Below are 19,180 nucleotides of genomic sequence, written 5' to 3'. Positions count from 1 at the left end.
AAAAACCAGGGTGCATTTGCCTCCTCTCTTGAGAAACAGTTAGATGAATGATATCCTATAACATAAAACATTAAGAAGACAAATATTCTCTAGAACTCACAGATGATGTGTTTTTATGATCACAATCAAGAGAAGGCTTTACTAGACATGGCTATCCAATAGCTGCTAGAAGAGAAAGCTAGCAATTGGTTATTTTTATTGAGCCAAATTATTATTTTTGAAAGCCATCTCCTAGATTTTTTAAAGTAAACATTTTTTTACTTTAAATTTTAAATTTTAAAGTAATACTAACACAGAAAAGTACACAAATCATAAGTGTACAACTCAGCAAATTTTTACAGTGTAAATACATCTGTATAATCAGCACCTATATCAAGAACTAGAATGTTACCAGCATCCCAGAAACCTCCATCCCCTCCGTTTCTTTTGTCCTACAGATAACTACTACCCTGACTGTAGCTTTGTTTTGCCTATTTTTAAACTTTATATAACTGGAATCATACAGTATACTTTTCCGTGTCTGGCTTCTTTCCTTCGACAGTGTGTTTGAGATTCATCCATGTTGTCACGTGTAGCAATAGTTGGTTCGTCTCATTGATGTACAATGTTTCCCTGTGTAAACCTACCACTACTTGTATGTTCTACTGTTGCTAGACGTTTGGTTTATTTCTAGCTTGAGCCTATCGTGAATAGTACTGCTATGAACATTCTTGTAGGTCTTTTAAAGAATGTATATATACATTTCTCTTGAGTATGTAGCTAGGAGTACTTTGTTCATGAATTGGCAAGCTTTAGTAGACACTGCCAAATAGTTTTCCAAAGTGGTCATAATAGATTATACACCAGCCAGCAGGATATGAGAGTTCCATATTCTCTTATATACTTAGTATTGTTATTTTTTTTAATTTTCACCATTTTAGAGGATATATGGACTATCTTACATCTCAACTTATAGCTGATGAAGTTAATCATCTTTTTAATTTTTATTAGTCATTTAAATATCCCTCTTTTGTTAGGTATATGTCTTTCCCCCATTTTCTACTTAGTTGTCTAATCTTTTCTTATTGATTTGTAGATTGTATATTTGGGATTTGAGTCCTCTGTCATATAGATATATGTATTGCAAACATTGTTTCCCACTCTGGATAATGGTGTCATTTGATAAACAGAAGTTCTAAATTTTTAAGATAGTACAATTAATCAGAGGTTTTTTTCCCCTTGTGGTTAATGCTTTTTGTGTCCTACCTAAGACATCAAGGCCATGAAGATCTTCTGTGTTTTCCTCCAGCAGCTTCATTCTTTTGTCTTTCATACTTAGGTCTACAGTTCACACAGAAGATTCATTATTCATTGTTTTCCCTATGGTATCCAGTTGACCCAGGATCATTTGCTGAGAAGACTGTCTTTTCCCCATTGTACTGCAGTGACATCGCACCTTTGTCATACATAAGGTGACTGTGCGTGCGTGGGTCTGATTCTGGTTCTACGGTCTGTTCCGTAGGTCTGTCTGTGTACAGGTCTGTTTCTGGACTCTGTTCTCTTTCATTCTTGTTGTCTAATCTTGTGCCAATACAATACTGTTTTAGTTACTCCAACATTATAATGAGTTACTATTGATGATATAAGTCCTTCAGCTTTGTTCTTTTCTTTGCCTTTAGAATTTTAGAATTGGCTATTCAATTTCCAAAAAATTCCTGCTGGGATTTTGATAAGAGTTGGCCTGAATCTGTAGATTAATTGGGGAGAATTGAGAGTATTCCATTCTATGAACATGGTCTACCCCTACATTTGTTTAGGTTTTCTTTAATTTCTCTGGAATTTTTTTGTAATTTTATGTGTGCAGTTCTTACACATCTTTCATAGCATTATATTTATTTCTAACTATATGTTGTTTTTGATGCAATTATAAATATCTTTTGAAAGTTTCGTTTTCCAATTATTTGTTGCTGGTATATGGCTAGACTATTGGTTTTTATATTGATCTTGTGTCCAGCAACTTCACTGAATTCCCTTATTAATTCTAATAGATTGTCCAGAGTATTTTGCATTTTTATATGAACATACTCGTATTATCTGAGAATAATGACATTTTTATTTCTTCCTTTCCAAACTTTTATTTTTTGTTTCTTAACCTTGTACTGGTTAAGACTTCTGTTACAGTGTTCAATAGAAATAGTGGCAGCAGACATGTTTATTTCATTTCAGTCTGAGGGGAATGTTTTCAGTATTTCACAATTAACTGTGATGTTTGGTGTAGATTTTTTGTGCATATTCTTTTATCAGATTAAAGAAGTTCTGTTCTACTCCTACTTTGCTATGAATTTTTATCATGACTGGGTGTTGAATTGGGTCAGATGCCTTTTCAGCATCTATTGAAATAATGATGTGGTTTTTTTCCTTTATTTCGTTAATGTGATGAATAACATTGAGTGATTGAAATGTGAGAACAACCTTGAATTTCAACTTATTTGTGATGTATTATCCTTTTTTATGTCACTGTATTCCTTTTGCTAATATTTTGTTTAGGAATTTTGCATCTGTGTTCATGCAAGAGAATGGTCTGTGATTTTATATTTTTTTAATTGTCCTCATCAGATTCTGGTAGGTTGTGCTAACTTCATAAAACCAGATGGAAATGTTCCCTTTTTTCAGTGCTCTGAAAGAGCTTGTGTAAGACTGGTGTTATTTCTTCCTTAAATATTCAGAAGAATTCACTAGTGAGGCCATCTCTGCCTGGAAATTTCTTTGTGAGAAAGTTTTAAATTGAAGATTAAATTTATTTATTAGATATAGGACCATTCAGGTTTTCTGTTTCTTCTTGTGTCTGTTTTGGTACATTGTACCTTTCTAGGAACTGGAGCCTTTTGTCTAAACTGTCAAATTTATTGGTATAAAGTTTCCTCATTATGTTGTTATTTTATAAATCTCTGTGGAATCTGTGCTGACGTCACCTTTATCATTCTTGACATTGGTGATATGTGCCTTCTCTCTTCTTTTGATTAGTCTTTCTAGAGGTCTGTCAGTTTTTTATTAAGTTACTAATTTCTGTTATCTTTATTATTTCTTTCCTTCTCTTTTGGGTTTAATTTACTATTTTTCTAATTTCTTGAGATTGATAATATAAACAGGTAGATGGTTGTACATTTCCTTCTAAACATGGCTGTAGCTACATCCTATAAGTTCCATTTCATGTTTTTATTATCATTTAGTTTAAAATATTTTCTAATTCTTGTTGTGATTTCTTCTTTGATCTATTAGTTATTTAGAAATGTATTGCTTAATTTAGAAATACCTGTGGATTTTCTAATTATCTTTTTGGTATTTTGATGTTCATTTCTGGCTTAATTCCACAGAGTTCAGAGAACATGTTCAGAATGATCTCAGCCTGTGAGATGTGTTCATACTGCTTCATGGCCCAGTATGTGATCAGTCTTGGTAAATGTTCTGTATACACTTAAATATAATGTGTATTCTGTCATTGTTGAATATAGTGTTCTAAGTATATCAATGAAGTCAAGTTTTTTTTTCAGGTTGTTGAGATCAATCCCTGTTCTTTTTTTTTTTTTTTTTTTTGGTGAGGAAGATCAGCCCTGAGCTAACATCCATGCCAATCCTCCTCTTTTTTTGCTGAGAAAGACCGGCCCTGAGCTAACATCTATTGCCAATCCTCCTCCTTTTTTTTTCCCCCTTTTTCTCCCCAAAGACCTAGTAAATAGTTGTAAACTGTTATAGTTGCACATCCTTCTAGTTGATGTATGTGGGACCCGGCCTCAGCATGGGCAGAGAAGCGGTGCACCAGTGTGCGCCCGGGACCTGAACTCCGGCCGCCAGTAGCAGAGCGCGCAGCGCTTAACCACTAAGCCACGGGGCCGGCCCTCAATCCTTATTCTTAATGGTGTGATTACTGAGTTATTGAGAGTGGTATGTGAACATATCTCACAAATGTAGATTTGTTACATGTTCTTGAAGAATTTACCGTTTTGTCAATATGAATAAAGTCTATTTTCTCTAATATTGTGAGATTTGTCTGATATTAGTTTAGGTATACCAGCTTTCTTGTGGTTAGTGCTTATATGATAAATCCTTTTCCATTCTTTTGTTTTCTATATTTCTATATTTCTGTGTCTATATTTTTGGTGTTTCTCTTCTAAGTGGCATTTAGTTGTATTTTTTTTTCCAGTCTCACAATCTTAGTTTTTTAGTAAGATAATTTAGACCAGTTACTAATATGTATGGGATTGGACATCTACTATTTATTTTCTATTTAAAAAATAGAAAATCTGCTTTAAATACCTTTTTGTCTTCTATCTTACCTTCTCTTGAATTAACTGTTTTTAGCATTCCTTTTTTTTTTTTTTTTTGTGAGGAAGATCAGCCCTGAGCTAACATCCATGCCAATCCTCCTCTTTTTGCTGAGGAAGACTGGCCCTGGGCTAACATCTGTGCCCATCTTCCTCCACTTTATATGGGACGCCACCACAGCATGGCCTGACAAGCAGTGCATCGGTGTGCATCCGGGATCCGAATCCTGGCCGCCAGTGGCAGAGTGTGCGCACTTAACCACCCCAGGGCTGGCCCCGTTTATATACTTTCTTTAACTAGTCTTTTATAGGTAAGTCTAATAAGTAAAACCAGCTTATTACTATCCAAAATAAATTTTTACTTTTAATAATTCCCAGACAATGCTAGTACCTTAAGACATTAACTCCATTTTCTTCCTTCCACCTTTTGTGTTATTTTTGCTATGTATTTTAGTTAACATATGTGTTTTCAACATCTCAAGACATTATAATTATTGTCTTGTGCCAAAATATTTTCATGTACCCACATATTGACTCTTTCTGTTGCTTTTCGTTCCTTCTTACATTTCCACCTGGGATTATTTTTCTTCTGCCTGGAGCACTCTTGTTATTGTTTCTTTTAATATGGGTCTTCTGGTGACACAATCTGTTTTTATTCATATGGAAATATCTATTTCATATTCACTTTTTAGGGATATTTTCTTTCTGTTGAATTGTAGTTTGGCAATTACATTCTTTCAACACTTCAGATGTTACTTCATTGTCTTCTGGCTTCCATTGTTTTTGTTGAAAAGACAACTGTCAGTCTTATTTTTCCTCCTTTAAAGGTAATGTATTCTTCTCTCTCAAGGAACTTTCAAGATAGTCTTAGGTTTTCATTGGTTTTACTGTGATGTGCCTAGGTGGATTTTCTTTGTGTTTATTCTGCTTGAAGTCTAGACTGCTTCTCAAATTCATTTTTAGCCTTTTTTTTTTGAAATAATGTTTTTGCCCAATTCTTTTCTTCCTCCCATTCCAGAACTCCAGTCACACATATGTTCAACCTTTTCACTATGACTTATACGTCTCTTTTTAAATTTTTTTCCTCCAAGTTTTACCATGGATATTTTCTGCTTATGTGTTTTTCTGGTTCACTATTCTTCTCTTCTGCTATGTCCAGTATACTGTTAAATCAATCTATTGAGTTCTTAATTTCAATTATCATATTTTTCAGTTCTAGAATTTTCATTTGATTCTTTGTTTCCAATCCACCGTTGAAATTCTCATTCTTATCTGTTTTATTGAACATATTAATTATACTTATTATAAAATCCGTGTCTGATAACTTTGGTATCTCAGTTCTGTGGGTCCTGCTCTATTATCTGTTTTTTCTCTTGATTCAGTTTCTTAGTACTCCTGGTGCTTTTGGATTGAATCCCTTATGTGTGACATATATGTGAAGGAGTGAAGAGGCTCTGGATGATGCTGTATTCCTCCAGAGAAGAGTTACCTCCTCCTCTGGTGGGCAGCTAGAGTGCACGCAAACCACCTTAATCCCACCAGTGACTTGTTGGCTGGAGACTGGGTTGCAGAGTTTGTAAAGCTTTGCCCTTCTCTTGTTTGCCCTTACTCCTAGGTCGTCGCCTTCCAGGAGTCCCAACGGAGAGCATCACATTTCCTGTGACCACTACCCTCCTTCTTTAGAGAGTCCTGAACTCCAAATTTTGGCTTCACAGTAGCATGAGGCTATAGAAAATTCTGAATTTCTGCTTAGCTTTAGTCTCTTGCCCTGAGAAGCATAAGAATTCAGCAAATTCTATGAGGAAAAAGCCACTAAGTGTTGGGATCACCTCTCTGTGTTTCCCTTCTCTCCCAAATGTTAGCCTGTCAAGTTGGCCTCAAGTGACATCTCATGCCTTTAGACAGAATTTTTTTTTTTTTTTTTTATAATTCAGATTTTCCTATGTTTTCTGCAAGAATGTTGGTTTGCCACAGGCTACTTTGTCAGGTCCAGAAGTGAAAGTCAGTCCTTAAGATTTTCAGATTTGGCAGTACTGGTGTAATTTGACCATTCTTTATTCTGAGCAAGGATATATTATTCTGAGCTCACCAGAATTTTAGCCTTAAAATACACCTATTTGTCTTTCTTATTCAGATAAATAAAGGAGATTATTTTTTTGATTGTAGCTCTTTGTAGATTTTCTGGAGTAAGTAGGAAAAAAAGTGATGAAGGAGGCTTGTTCTTGATAGGATTTCCCAGGAACCTCTGCATCATCTGTGTTTAGTATCTAGTCCTTATCCTTGCATTTCTTAGTACAAAGTCTTAAAAGACTTGACATAAAAGCCAGATATTCACTAAAAATAGAGATGCCCTATGATCCAGCCATCCCACTACTGGGAATCTATCCAAGGAACCTGAAATCAACAATCCAAAGAGGCTTATGCACCCCTATGTTCATTGCAGCATTATTCACCATAGCCAAGAAGTGGAAGCAACCTAAGTGTCCCTCGACTGATGATTGGATTAGGAAAATGTGGTATATATATACAATGGAATACTACTCAGCCATAAAAAAAGACAAAATCGTCCCATTTGCAACAACAAGGATGGGCCTGGAGCGTATTATGTTAAGTGAAATAAGCCAGAAAGAGAAAGACAAACACTGTATGATCTCACTCATATGTGAAATATAAAGCAACACATGGACAGAGAAAACTGGACTGTGGTTACCAGGGGCAGTGGGGGTGGGGGGTGGGCACAGGGGCTGAAGGGAGTCATATATATGGTGATGGACAAACAAAAATGTACAACCCAAAAATTTCACAATGTTAGAAACCATTAAAACATCAATAAAAAAAAAGGCAGATATTCACAAATACATATGGAAAACTGATGTGCAATTCAGAACTCTACTTCTTAACATCGAGGTACCCAGGAAACCAAGTGAGACAGTTGTCGAGTAAATGTGGAATTTGTGTGTGGGGAGAGGAGTCATTTTGTCAGATAATTCATGGGACTATGGCTCCTAGCCCAGTAGAAGAGTCCGATTTCTGGTGACTAGTGGAGTCCTTTCCCCAGATTCAGGGCCTCTCCCTCCTAGACATGCTGGAAATCCTGGCAGGTTTGCTGCTTTCTTCCTGATTTTCTGTGCTCACGTATATGTCCTCACAGTACATTTTCCTCATATGGATGTCACATTATTCATATAGATTTGAAAACATTGCTTTCTCACCAGTAGCAGGAGGTCCTAATATTGTTAGTAGATATGAGTGTTTCACATAGCCTTTACAGTAGCCTTTTTATTATCCACCTGACTGCTAAAATGAGTATAAAATATAAAAATGTTGGTTTCCAGTTAGTCTGGAACTGAATTTTTTCCTACCAAGTGTTGACCTCTAGTTTCAATGGTTTCTTAAGGCCATATCTGGGCTACTTTAAAGACCATATCACTAAAATAAACAAGGTACATTTTTTCTTATCTGTTAGCACAGTGTGGACTGAATAGATTTTTTTTGAGGCTTAGGAAGTCAGGTAACTTCTCTGTAATCACAAAGAGAATAAGTATTGTACTCAGGATCCCAACCAGGCCTGTGACTTCTGCACTCAAGCTCTCGAGGTCTCCTGCTCTATACATTATACATTAGTTCACCCCCTTCATGCCATGTCCTCTGTTCACATCTCCTCTCCTTTCCTTTGTTATCTTCACTTCAAGAAATCTTCAAAACTGAAACCTCTTGGTTAACATTATAAACAGGCTCATCTTCTTATCCCAACTAGAAATTTTACTAGGATAAAACAGACATTTTTATTTTTGGTGTCTTTCAGACTGGATGACTATGCCTGTGAGTAAGAAATCTACTCTCAAGGCAGATATTCCTGGAGAAGAATTGGATCAGTGGATTATAAAGGAAAGATTCACTAGAGATAGTAACTGGAAATATGACAGCCTGTCGGAATGGCAGCATGGAGGCCAGGAGATAAAGTTGCAGCAAGTGGTACCCTTTCACCAGAAAACCTCATCTGCGGTTAGGGACCAGGAATGTGATGAATCTGGGAAGCAGCACACCATGAGTTCATCTTTCGTTCAAAGTCAGGGATTTCAATCTAGCAAAAAAGCCTTTGAGTGTAGTGAGTGTGGAAAAGTCTTCACTAAAAGTTCAACCCTTAATAAACATCAGAAAATTCATACTGAAAGACTTAATGCAAATCAGAAAACTCTTATTAAAGAGAAACGATATGAATGTAGAGAATGTGGGAAAGCCTTTCACCAGAGTACACACCTTATCCATCACCAAAGAATTCACACTGGTGAGAAACCATATGAATGTAAAGAATGTGGCAAGGCCTTCTCAGTGAGCTCCTCGCTTACTTATCATCAGAAAATTCATACTGGAGAGAAACCTTTCGAATGCAACTTATGTGGAAAAGCTTTTATCCGAAACATACACCTTGCCCACCATCATAGAATACATACTGGAGAGAAACCTTTTAAATGCAACATATGTGACAAAGCCTTTGTATGCAGGGCACATCTTACCAAACACCAGAATATTCACAGTGGAGAGAAACCCTATAAATGTAATGAATGTGGGAAAGCCTTCAATCAGAGTACAAGTTTTCTTCAGCATCAGAGAATTCACACTGGAGAGAAGCCCTTTGAATGTAATGAGTGTGGAAAGGCCTTCAGAGTGAACTCTTCCCTTACTGAACATCAGAGAATTCATACTGGAGAGAAACCTTATAAGTGTAGCGAATGTGGGAAAGCTTTCAGGGATAATTCATCCTTTGCTCGACATCGGAAAATTCATACTGGAGAGAAACCTTACAGATGTGGTTTGTGTGAGAAAGCCTTCAGGGACCAATCAGCCCTAGCCCAGCATCAGAGAATTCACACTGGGGAAAAACCCTACACGTGTAACATATGTGAGAAAGCCTTCAGTGACCACTCAGCCCTTACTCAACATAAGAGAATTCATACGAGAGAAAAACCCTACAAATGTAAGATCTGTGGGAAAGCCTTTATCCGAAGCACACACCTTACTCAACATCAGAGGATTCACACAGGAGAGAAACCCTATAAATGTAATAAATGTGGGAAAGCTTTCAACCAGACTGCCAACCTAATTCAGCATCAGAGGCATCATATTGGAGAAAAGTGATGTGACTGCAGTTTAGATGGAGAAGCTTTGAGACTGAATATATTAGGTATTTAATGTAAGAGAATCCATTCTAGAGAATAACTATGAACGCTTACCTGGGGATAGTCATTTTATTTACTGAGAGTCAACCTTCACAATATTGTGGGTTTTCACAATTTAGGAATGGCAAACACGCCATAATTCAGTACAGCCTCAACTGAACAGCAGTACTGTTTAATTAGTTTGAATTACCAAGTATCAGAATCAAAATGGAGCTTCATTAACAACCTAGAAAATGGTTTATCAAATTTACATTTTAACTATTAAGACAAATTATAAAGTTGTAAAAATTAAAGTTGAGATGCAAAGGAACAAAAAAGTAAGAAAATGGTCTACAAGGGTTTTACTCTACTTGATTCTCTCATATAAGAGGGTTTCCACCTTCAGTAGAACCCTTTGTTCTCCTCACCCACACTCCTGACACCCAGTGTAAAGAAGTGCAGTCACCCATGGTCCGCTCAGGACTTATATAAATTATTCTCCCGACCTTCAGCTTCAAGCCGTCTGTTGTCAGATCTCCCTGGTCTATGTGTCCACTGCTTCTCACCTGTATTCTCCTCTGGGACAATTCATTTGAATGGCATGTCCCTCTTTTGGTTTAGCAACTCCTAAGTAGTAACATTGTGTCATTATTACTACCCCATTTGCCCTTGGGGAGTGTGGTGATCTCATCTCATATACAGTCCATGATTCTGGATATTGCAGCCAAACTCTGCTTTCATAACTTGGGACCTCTGTCTGGGAGGCAGAGGTTGATTAAAATTCTTCAGTTACCTAGTTCCTCCGGGCCTCAGCTCGACTCTGACCCTGGGGTGATACCTAAAGTAGGGGTTTAGTCTGTGTGGACATTACCCTCCGTTTCTGCACTGCATTCACTCTACACACAGCAGACGGGCATGCTCAGCTTCAGGTGTGATGATCCCAAACACCTAGTGGTGTCCTAGGCCACCTCCACTTCTGTGACTTGCCATTTCCTGATGTGCAACTGACATGAAAGGTTGGAGTCCCAAGGCCCGTTCTCAGAAGGCTCTGACCTACTTTCCCTCAGCTGGGCAGTCCTCTGTGTCCACAGCATTAAAGTGTATTTGTTGCTCCCAGAATATTGAACTGCTGCATCCTGGTCCTTGCCCTGCTTTTGTCCAGTTTTCTGAAGGTATTAATTCTATGTTCACAAGAAAAGCAGAGAGCTTTGAATTTCTGCTTTTGCATTTGAAAGTGGCCATTTCCTCTCCTCCAGCTAGGTATTCCACTACTTAAAAACTATCCCGTCCTGACAGTGGTGGGCAACATGTTGAGTAATTCCACGGGACAAGAAGTGGTCAACAGCACTGTGACATTCTCTGGCAGGGGCAGTGTCCATGCCCAGAAGTTTGAGTGAGACTCTAGTCCTGCAGGTACAGTTCTTTCACCGTCTTTAGTCCTTCAGTGCTTTCAGTGGAAATCACAGATAAAATAACGTCTCTGTGCCTTCACACATAGCCTCTGGTGGCACTCTCCCCTTCCCCTCCACAAACCGTGGGGAGGCCGCACTACTGCAGGCTGGAACACACCACCTAATGAAGCTGGAAGAGAAAGTAAACTATCATTCTGGGAGGTGAAGTGGCAGGTCTGATCTGTGGAAGTGCTATCCATCAGGTTGGGCAGTCTGCTTGCTCCTACAAATGCTGCATCTCAGCTCCAAGTTACAGAAGAGGATATTCTGTATCATGATGGAATCAGTGAACTCCAGAGTGAGTATAGACTTGGAAGCTTCCAGCATCTTTAAAGCCCAAAGTCCTTAAATTCGTCTTCCACCTAATAAAGGCCACTTGTGTGGGCAGGCATCTCCTGTTAGGTGATCAGCAACTTAGACTTTCTCCCCTGTTGCACAGGTGAAGCAGCCTTTCAAGAGGTTCCTTGGGACTGTCTGTGCCCTGAGCCCACACGTGTTCATCTGCAGCCTCACAGCTGACAAGCCCAGCTTCCACAGTAAACTTGAGAAGCTGCTCACTGCTACAGATACCTGCCTTCAGTACTATCCATGTGGCCTGCCTGGTCCCACCCATCACCCTCTCACCTTGAGTCCCTGAGAAACACGTTTCTAAGCCGAGTTGTGGTTCATTTTGTTTGTTTTTAATAAGAGCTATTGCCACTTGGTCTGTGCCTGCAGTTGAGCTGGGCCAAGACCTGCTGCCACTGGAAGGGCCTCATTCATCCCAGTGAGAGCTCCAGGAGCTGTTCCTCCCCCAGAGTCAGTGCAGTCCGAAGGCCCTCCATCCAAGATTGCAGTCCATGTCCCTGAGCCCACCTCCAGTCAGGCTTGAGTCTTCATGGAAGGAGACCTCTGAGATGCCGATTCACTCATCCCTGTCTGGGAAGGCAAAAAGTAAACAAACGACCTACTAGATGATCCTGGGCCAACCTGGATACATTCATGGTAATGCTGTTGGAGCAGGCAGTTAGCAGTGGCTTTATGATATTCTGCCGTATGATTAGCACCTTATTGTGTGACCTTCTCATCTGAGGGCATCAGCATTTTCCTGGGTGCTATTCTGTACTTTTCTAATGTGAAGTGGTATGGCTCTCTGCCTGGGCAGTCTGACCTGCCCCAGCATCGCCTTTGGCTCACCCCTAAAAATACATTTTTGAAAACCCTGAAATAGAGATCCTCAGCCACCTTCTCTTCTGCCAACTGATCTGCATGGTGTTAGGCAAGATTTCAGCAATTACTGGGAGGGACTTTAGCCCACCCTCAGCCATGTTAATCCTAAGACATCCAGAGATTTCTAGGAAAAGCCGTTCATTGCATACCTCACTTTTCTAATCTTACTGATTGACCACGTAGACACTGACTGTGACAGAAGGTGGGGACCACTGTTTGGGACCCTTCAGGGTTACAGAGTTTACAAGCTGGTAATGTGCCATCCTCAGCACATCCAGCCGATGCCCCACTCCTTCCTACCCCACATAGTGCACAAACTTGCCAGCACACCCACAATTATGCCATCTCAAGATGACAAATCTGTGTGTGGCAGAGGAACTGCTGAACTTATGTGCGAGCCAGTCTCCTCACCTGCCTCTCTGGACTAAAGGAAAAACTATGAGCCAGAGAAGCAGACCTGGGACCCACCTCCCACGTCAGAGCTCTCCTGGCATACTTTGGAATTGTCCAGTGGGCAAAGCCACTGGAGGTACCAGTCCCACTCTGCCCAGAGGAAGGGTTTGAGTATAAGATTAGCATCTTGGCTTTGTCATATTCTTCAATGCCTGCGGGCTCCCATGAACAGCCACTGAAACCGTCTGCTCTTGAGGAAAAAAAAATTGCTCCACATTTCCCCTCTCAAGTCCCTCGAGTCCCTCTCTCCCGTCAGGTCTTCCTCATCTCCAGCTGATTGGTTTTGCACCTAGGTTCTCCCCGTCCACCTGAGTTTGCCCAGCTTTGACAGCAGCATCGCCCTGAGATGGTGCCTCCTTCCATATCCAGTAACTGCTTTTACAGTGGCACCTTGACCCTGCAGCAGACTCGGGCTTCCAGATTACTGTGCCTGAGCTGCAGTCTTGGAAAAAAATAGCCCTAAACTGCATGCATGCCTTTGGTTGAGAAAACAATTCCCCTAACCATGAATTTAATCCAAGAGTGGGCAGCCTCCAGCTGTCTGATTGCGCTCTTTTCCTTCCTGTTGCCTTTGCACCTTTCACTGCCCTCCCGTGTACTGCTGGACTAGCCTGCAGGACCACATGGAGACAAAAGACGCCTGCCCTACTCCATCCTGCAGTGGGAGGTTTCCCAGCTTCTTGGCCCACCTCAACTTCTGCTAAATATATTTTTGGTAATATTTTTACTTTTAATATTTTTATACCAGTTTATGAAGGGAAAAAAATACAAGGCTTGATTGTTTGCCATCACTTGAGGACTTCTCAGTTGTGCTAATGCTTCTCTGCAAGTGCCAAGATTTGGTCGCCCAGATGCACCCCTCCTTGTTCTGTGTGTTACCCTGCATGCCACACATCACTGTCCTTAAAAAATTGTTGCCATAAGACTTATTCATCAGTGTGTCTTTCTGAAAATCAGGAAAGTACCTGGTGTTCTAAGATGTACAAGTTGCATTTGTGTTGCCTGCTTATCTAATTAGCTGTCACTAAGACGTGGCCAGAGTGGTGCTTCCAAGTGTTTTTAGCTTTTTATGGCTAGTCTGGTCCTGGCTCTCCACAATGACCATCCAAACCTACCTGGCCCAGAAAGCCTACTGTTCAGGCTGTGGGATGTAAAGAGCTGTACCCCCATCACTGGGAATAACAGCTAACGTCTGAGGGCATACTCTGTGCCAGGTACTGTTGTAAGCACTCTGCATGTATTAACTCACTTAACCCTCACAGTTATATGAGACTGCCATCCCCACTTGAAGGTGGAAGAAAGAGGTTTAGAAACGTCAGAAGTCGCACAGCTGGTAAATGGTGAATCGAGGACTTGACCCAGGTGGTGTAGCTCCAGGGCACACACTGCTGCACTTGGCACCTCTATGACACATTCTGGGCCACCCTAGAGAGCCACCTGGCTCCAGGCGCTGGGTGCAGCTGCTGTGGCTGTCGGCCGGTGGGAGGTTATGTAGCAAGTCCCCAGTCTTACACCCGTGCTCTGGGCATGGTTTTCCATGTGCACTTTTTCCACAAGAAGACCTTTCTTCAGCCCCAGGTTGGCAGGGTGGGAAGAGTTCAGGTTGCTCTTCCAACGTGAGGGTGCAGGACCATGAGTTCACGGACTCATATCTGAGTCCTGGACATCTCATGGGCACAGCCTGTGATAACCATGGCCGGTCGTGAACCCAGACCCAATGAGAGAGTTACTAGGAATGCCCCTTCTGGAGGTGTCCCTAAAGAGGAAAGCTGAGGCTAGCAGCCAGAGGAACGTAAAGGGCCATAGCCATTGACTTAATAATTTCTCCCAATCGTAGTATACGTGGTTATAGATGCATGTAGTTACTGCTTCCGTGACCCTTAAATGGGGAAGACAGGTATTATAAAAGGACATAGAAAGAATTAGCAAATAATTGTAGTATATGCAATGAGGCAATAGAATGGATACTCTGAATCAGAGTTCAGGGGCCCAGCTTTAGATTGTGTGGTTGGAGCAGGCCTCACTGAGGAATTAACTGGTGACAAGAGATACAAAGGATAGATGAGAGAGACAGGCAGAGAGGTGTGGGTGATCTAGACAGAGTGAACAGGGTGTGGGAAAGCTCAGAGGCAGGAACTAGCTTGGGCTGGTTTAAAAAGGTGTGAGTGGAGCCCAGAGAGTCGGGACCCAGGTGAGCAAGATGAGGGTCGGTAGGAAGGCCAGGTCAGCACGGGCGGTGAGCTTTGGTGGCACTCTATGCACCGAGGAAGCTATTCCAGGTTTCAAATTTTGTATTTCAAACTTCCAAGCTACAGATAGTTTCTATTGATATATAAATTTTACTAGAGCATAAAAGGTGGAAAAATTTCCAATTAATTTATTCTTTCCCAATTAATTTCCCTTGCAGTGAATAAGAAATTCCAAAGTTGGAAAAAACTGTTTAACCACCTAAAGTTCAATTACTAATTTATTTCGCTAATATACCTCAACCAAGATAACAAGGTTGCTCTCTGACACAAATGTTACCTAATGTTATTTTATAATTTCTAGCCATTGTGATAAGAAAAATAAAGGAGTTATAAACATTTACTCGCGGGGATAAGCCAGATTCCCCCTGGTGAATTGCCCCAGGCTCATCACCAATCTTTCTGGTCCCCTGCAGTCCATCTCCCACTCCAGCCACCACTGACCTGTCCACCCCACAGTTCCAGCCATGGTGCTCGCCTGCTTAATCCCTTCAGTGGCTCCCCTTGACCGGGGCTAGAAAGCAAGGCTGTCAAGACCCTTCACAACCAGATCCGTGTAGCCTCTCCAGCCTCTTCTCTGCCCTCCCCCCTCCCCCTGCTGAAATGGAACTGCCAGTAGCTCCTGGTGCCCAAGACTGGTTTGTAATTGTCTATTTGTCTAGTTCCCCAACCAGGCTGTGAGCTCAATGTCAAGGACTTGGCCCAATGTAGCCCACTGTGCCCAGCACCCAGCTCAAGCTGAGCACATAGTAGTGTCAACAAATGTGTGTGAAATTAATAAACAAGTGAACCTCACTATTTCCAACAAATATTTGCGAGGCCTGTAGAGGATATGACACATACACATCTCTTTAAAGAAAATGCCTTCAATTGGCTTATGGGTTATAAAGGGCACGTCTATTCCCAGGGCCACGTTATAAGGGAAAGTCCCTACTCAGCCAGTGACCTTGTGTATAACTGTTGGAAAGGAGAAAGAAGGTGGGGAGAGTTGTCGTTTTATCCTCTAAGTGTTATTCAATAAATACGTAACTATTTTTTAAATGATTTAATATGTTATTTTTTCTTTTTGATAACACATGGTACAAACTCTAAAGCATATACAGTGAAAGGTAACTGCCTCCCTCCCATCCCTCCTCCTGCCCCAATTTCCCTCCCCAGAGGCAACAACAGTTACCAGACTCTGTGTGTCCTTCCAGAGACAGTTAGACAAACACAACACCACGTCTTGTAAACACAGATGGTAGCATACTAGATAGTTGTTCTGCATTTTGCTACTTTTATCTAACAACATACCTCAAAGACCTTTTCATTCCACTAAATATAGAACTGCCTCATTCTTGTAATGGCTGCAAAATATGCCATTGCATGGATGCACCATAAAACATTTAAATGTGGTCCCAAATTGAGGTGCAGTGAGATTGTTTCCTTATTGCAAAAATGCTGCAATTAATGTCCTTGGATATATGCCATTTCATACCCTGGTAAGTATGTCTGTAGGGAATAACTCCCTGAAGCAGGTTGCTGGGTTCAAAGGGTGCGTGCATCTTTAATTTAGAAAAACAGTGCCATCTTGCCCTCCGTAGAGGATGAACTAGTGTGCACTCCACCTTATGTGCCATGGGGGTGGGGGCTATGCCCCAAAACTTGCCAGCACGGACCCTTAGCTAACTCTTTGATCTTTGCCAGTCTGATAAAAGGGTGTCTCAGAGTGGTTTTCCCCCAGTTTTGTTGAGAAATAATTGACATATAACATTGTGTACGTTTAAGGTGTACAGTGCCATGATTTGATACACATATATATTATGAAATGTTTACCACAATAAGGCTTGTTAACACACCCTTCACCTCACGTAGTCACCATTTTGCTGTTATCTTTATGGTGAGCACAGTTAAAGCTCTGCTCCCCTAGCACCTTTCAAGTGTCCCATTCAGTGTCATTAGCTGTAGTCACCCTGCTGCTCCTTAGCTCCCAGACTTTTTTTGGTCTTTTGAGTGTACATAATGGGGTTTTTGTTTGTTTGTTACAAAAGCTTTTGATTTTTATACAAAACTGATTAATCTTTTCTTTCATGGCTTCTGAGTTTTAAATCACAGGTAAAAAGTACTTACCCACACCTAGATTACTTTTTAAATTGTCCACTCTTTTCCGGTTTTATTTTTTACTTTAAAATCTTTGATCCCTTGGAATCATTTTGATGTAAGATGTGAGATTATAGGATGAATTTAATTTTTTTCCAGATGGCTATCCAGGTGTCACAACACCATTTATTAACTAAGCTGTCTTCTCCCCCACTGATTTAAGATGCCATATTTATCTTCTACCACATTTCACACATTTTTCCATCTTTTTCTGGACTACTCTGTCCCATTAGTCTATCTATGATCTATGAGCCAATACTTTAAATGATTATAGCCTGATAATAATATGACTTTTAAAAATATGGACTGACCCTAAAATATAGATAATAAAATTTATGTATATTTTTCTAAAGTAATTTCTTATCTCAAAATCTTATCTTCTTTCTTTAGAATGGTTTTTTTTTTTTTTTTTTAAAGATTTTGTTTATTTTATTTTTTCCCCCCAAAGCCCCAGTGGATAGTTGTGTGTCGTAGCTGCACATCCTTCTAGTTGCTGTATGTGGGACTCGGCCTCAGGATGGACGGAGAAGTGGTGCCTTGATGCGCACCCGGGATCCGAACCTGGGCCACTAGCATCACAGCGCGCGCACTTAACCACCAAGCCACAGGGCCAGCCCTTATCTTCTTTCACTTTAAGAGGATAATGAGAACTTGATTTAATGCTGGGAAGTATGTCAATGAAGATTTAAAGAGTCCTCCCTTCCAGTTTACCTTTTAGACCTAATTTTTCAGGCTGTATTGAAGTCCTTTGTACGTGTCCTTTTCCTTCCTGATTGAATTCCCTGACAACCCACCTAGTCTCCGAGCGCCTCTGAGTGGAGCTTAAGAGTCACTGCTTTGGCGTGTTTAAGGGTGTCCGTATGCCTTTGTCTCGATGTGGTTTTAGCCCCTTTTCTTGCCTTGTCTTTATTTACTTATTTTTTTACTTGACTCATTGGACAAAACGTCAGTATGACATAGAATAGTTGAACAGCGTGGTTAACGAACTTGCCCTTGTGGAACTAGACCCAAAATGCAGCGCTGACTCCTGCAGAAAGCTGAAGGGTATGAAAATACCAAATATCAAACTAGAGCAGATCTTTTACTCCATTCAAGATGCTAGACCACATTTTACAGTGTGATCCCATTCACAGAAGATGTTTGCAAGCTTGTCTTCAGTTTGTTCACCGTCATAAGCAGGCTATTTTGTTACTTTTTGTGAAAGTGCAGATTTCTCTAGAGAGCAGTTTTTAAAGAAGGGATACTGGGGGGGGGGCACTTATCTCCCAAGCTCAAAGTGATTTGGGGGGAGTGTGGCAGGTTATTTTTCATTTTTGTCCAATAATTTCAGCATCTGAAGTCTTTGCAAGTCTCTTTGTTGCTGTTGCCTTTGTTTTTGCTGGTTCTTTATCCTAGTGCCTTTTTTCCCCTCTTTGACTGATTACTTTTGACGCCGTGCTCTTCCTTGTCTTTGAATAACTATGTTGGAGGAATTCTAAAGCCCAAATGAAGTTGCATTCTTCCAGGGAAGATTTGCATGTGCTTCTGCAAAGCCCCTCATGTGCCACTCTGGGAACACTTCAATTTATGGCTGGGATACTGTGGAACACTCAGGGGATGTGAATCGGGCTACCTGTCCACGTGAGGGCTGTCACGTGGTTATAACATCTTAAGAATTGATTCATTTTTCTCTTGCTCTGAAAGGCACAAGACAAATGTCCCTGCAGTCCTCTGGATGCTAGAGAGAGGGGGACAAGTTTACTTCTGGTTTCTTCCTTACCCTGAAGTGTGCAGCCCTCTGAGGTTCCAGCTTGAAAAGGGGAGGGTCTCCCATTAGATGCTCCCCATGGAGCTGACCTTGGCCTTTGAACTCTGTCAACATTGCCCCAGCAGTTTGTCAAAAACCGACTTTCAAGTCTGCCTGAATCTCCAAATGCCATTCAGGGAGAAAGCAGCTTCCTCGGTCACTCACCTCTCTGAGATCATATTTTCACTGAGATTTTGACCTGATAACTCTTTATGATCTTTTCAGCTTTTCAATGAAGATTTTAAAAATATTTTTATTATGTCTTTTACATACTTTAACCAGGAGATTTTGCTTTCAGTAAACTTGCCCTCCCTCGTCCCATAAATAGAACGCTCTGCTCTCTCACACCGGTCCCCTCAGGTGCCCCCACTCCAGTGAAGCTGCTCCTCCTGACAGGGTTATCAGTGCTGTACGCGTTTGCTGGCCGTGACGGTCA

At 40.7% G+C, this 19,180-nt stretch overlaps 1 protein-coding gene across 7 annotated transcripts in view; it reads left to right on the top strand.

Moving 5' to 3' along the window:
- Positions 1 to 15,896, top strand: part of ZNF454 (zinc finger protein 454) — a 36,135-nt gene extending 20,239 nt beyond the window's left edge. For 3 of the 7 annotated variants that reach the window (XM_087429249.1, XM_087429253.1, XM_087429256.1), the window contains one exon: positions 8,107 to 15,896. In XM_087429249.1, coding sequence (XP_087285375.1) covers positions 8,107 to 9,440 — 1,334 coding nt within the window. In that variant the 3' untranslated portion in view covers positions 9,441 to 15,896. Of the gene's footprint in view, positions 1 to 1,318; positions 1,452 to 8,106 lie in introns of all 7 variants that reach the window. The other 4 variants (XM_087429250.1, XM_087429251.1, XM_087429252.1 and 1 more) reach the window with 2 other exon arrangements.
- Positions 15,897 to 19,180: the final 3,284 nt, after the last annotated feature.

The sequence above is a fragment of the Ceratotherium simum genome, chromosome 4 (genome assembly GCF_057802395.1).
Source record: "Ceratotherium simum simum isolate JZ-2026a chromosome 4, ASM5780239v1, whole genome shotgun sequence".
In the NCBI taxonomy this organism is placed as follows: domain Eukaryota; kingdom Metazoa; phylum Chordata; class Mammalia; order Perissodactyla; family Rhinocerotidae; genus Ceratotherium; species Ceratotherium simum.
This window is presented reverse-complemented; position numbering and strand designations above follow the sequence as displayed.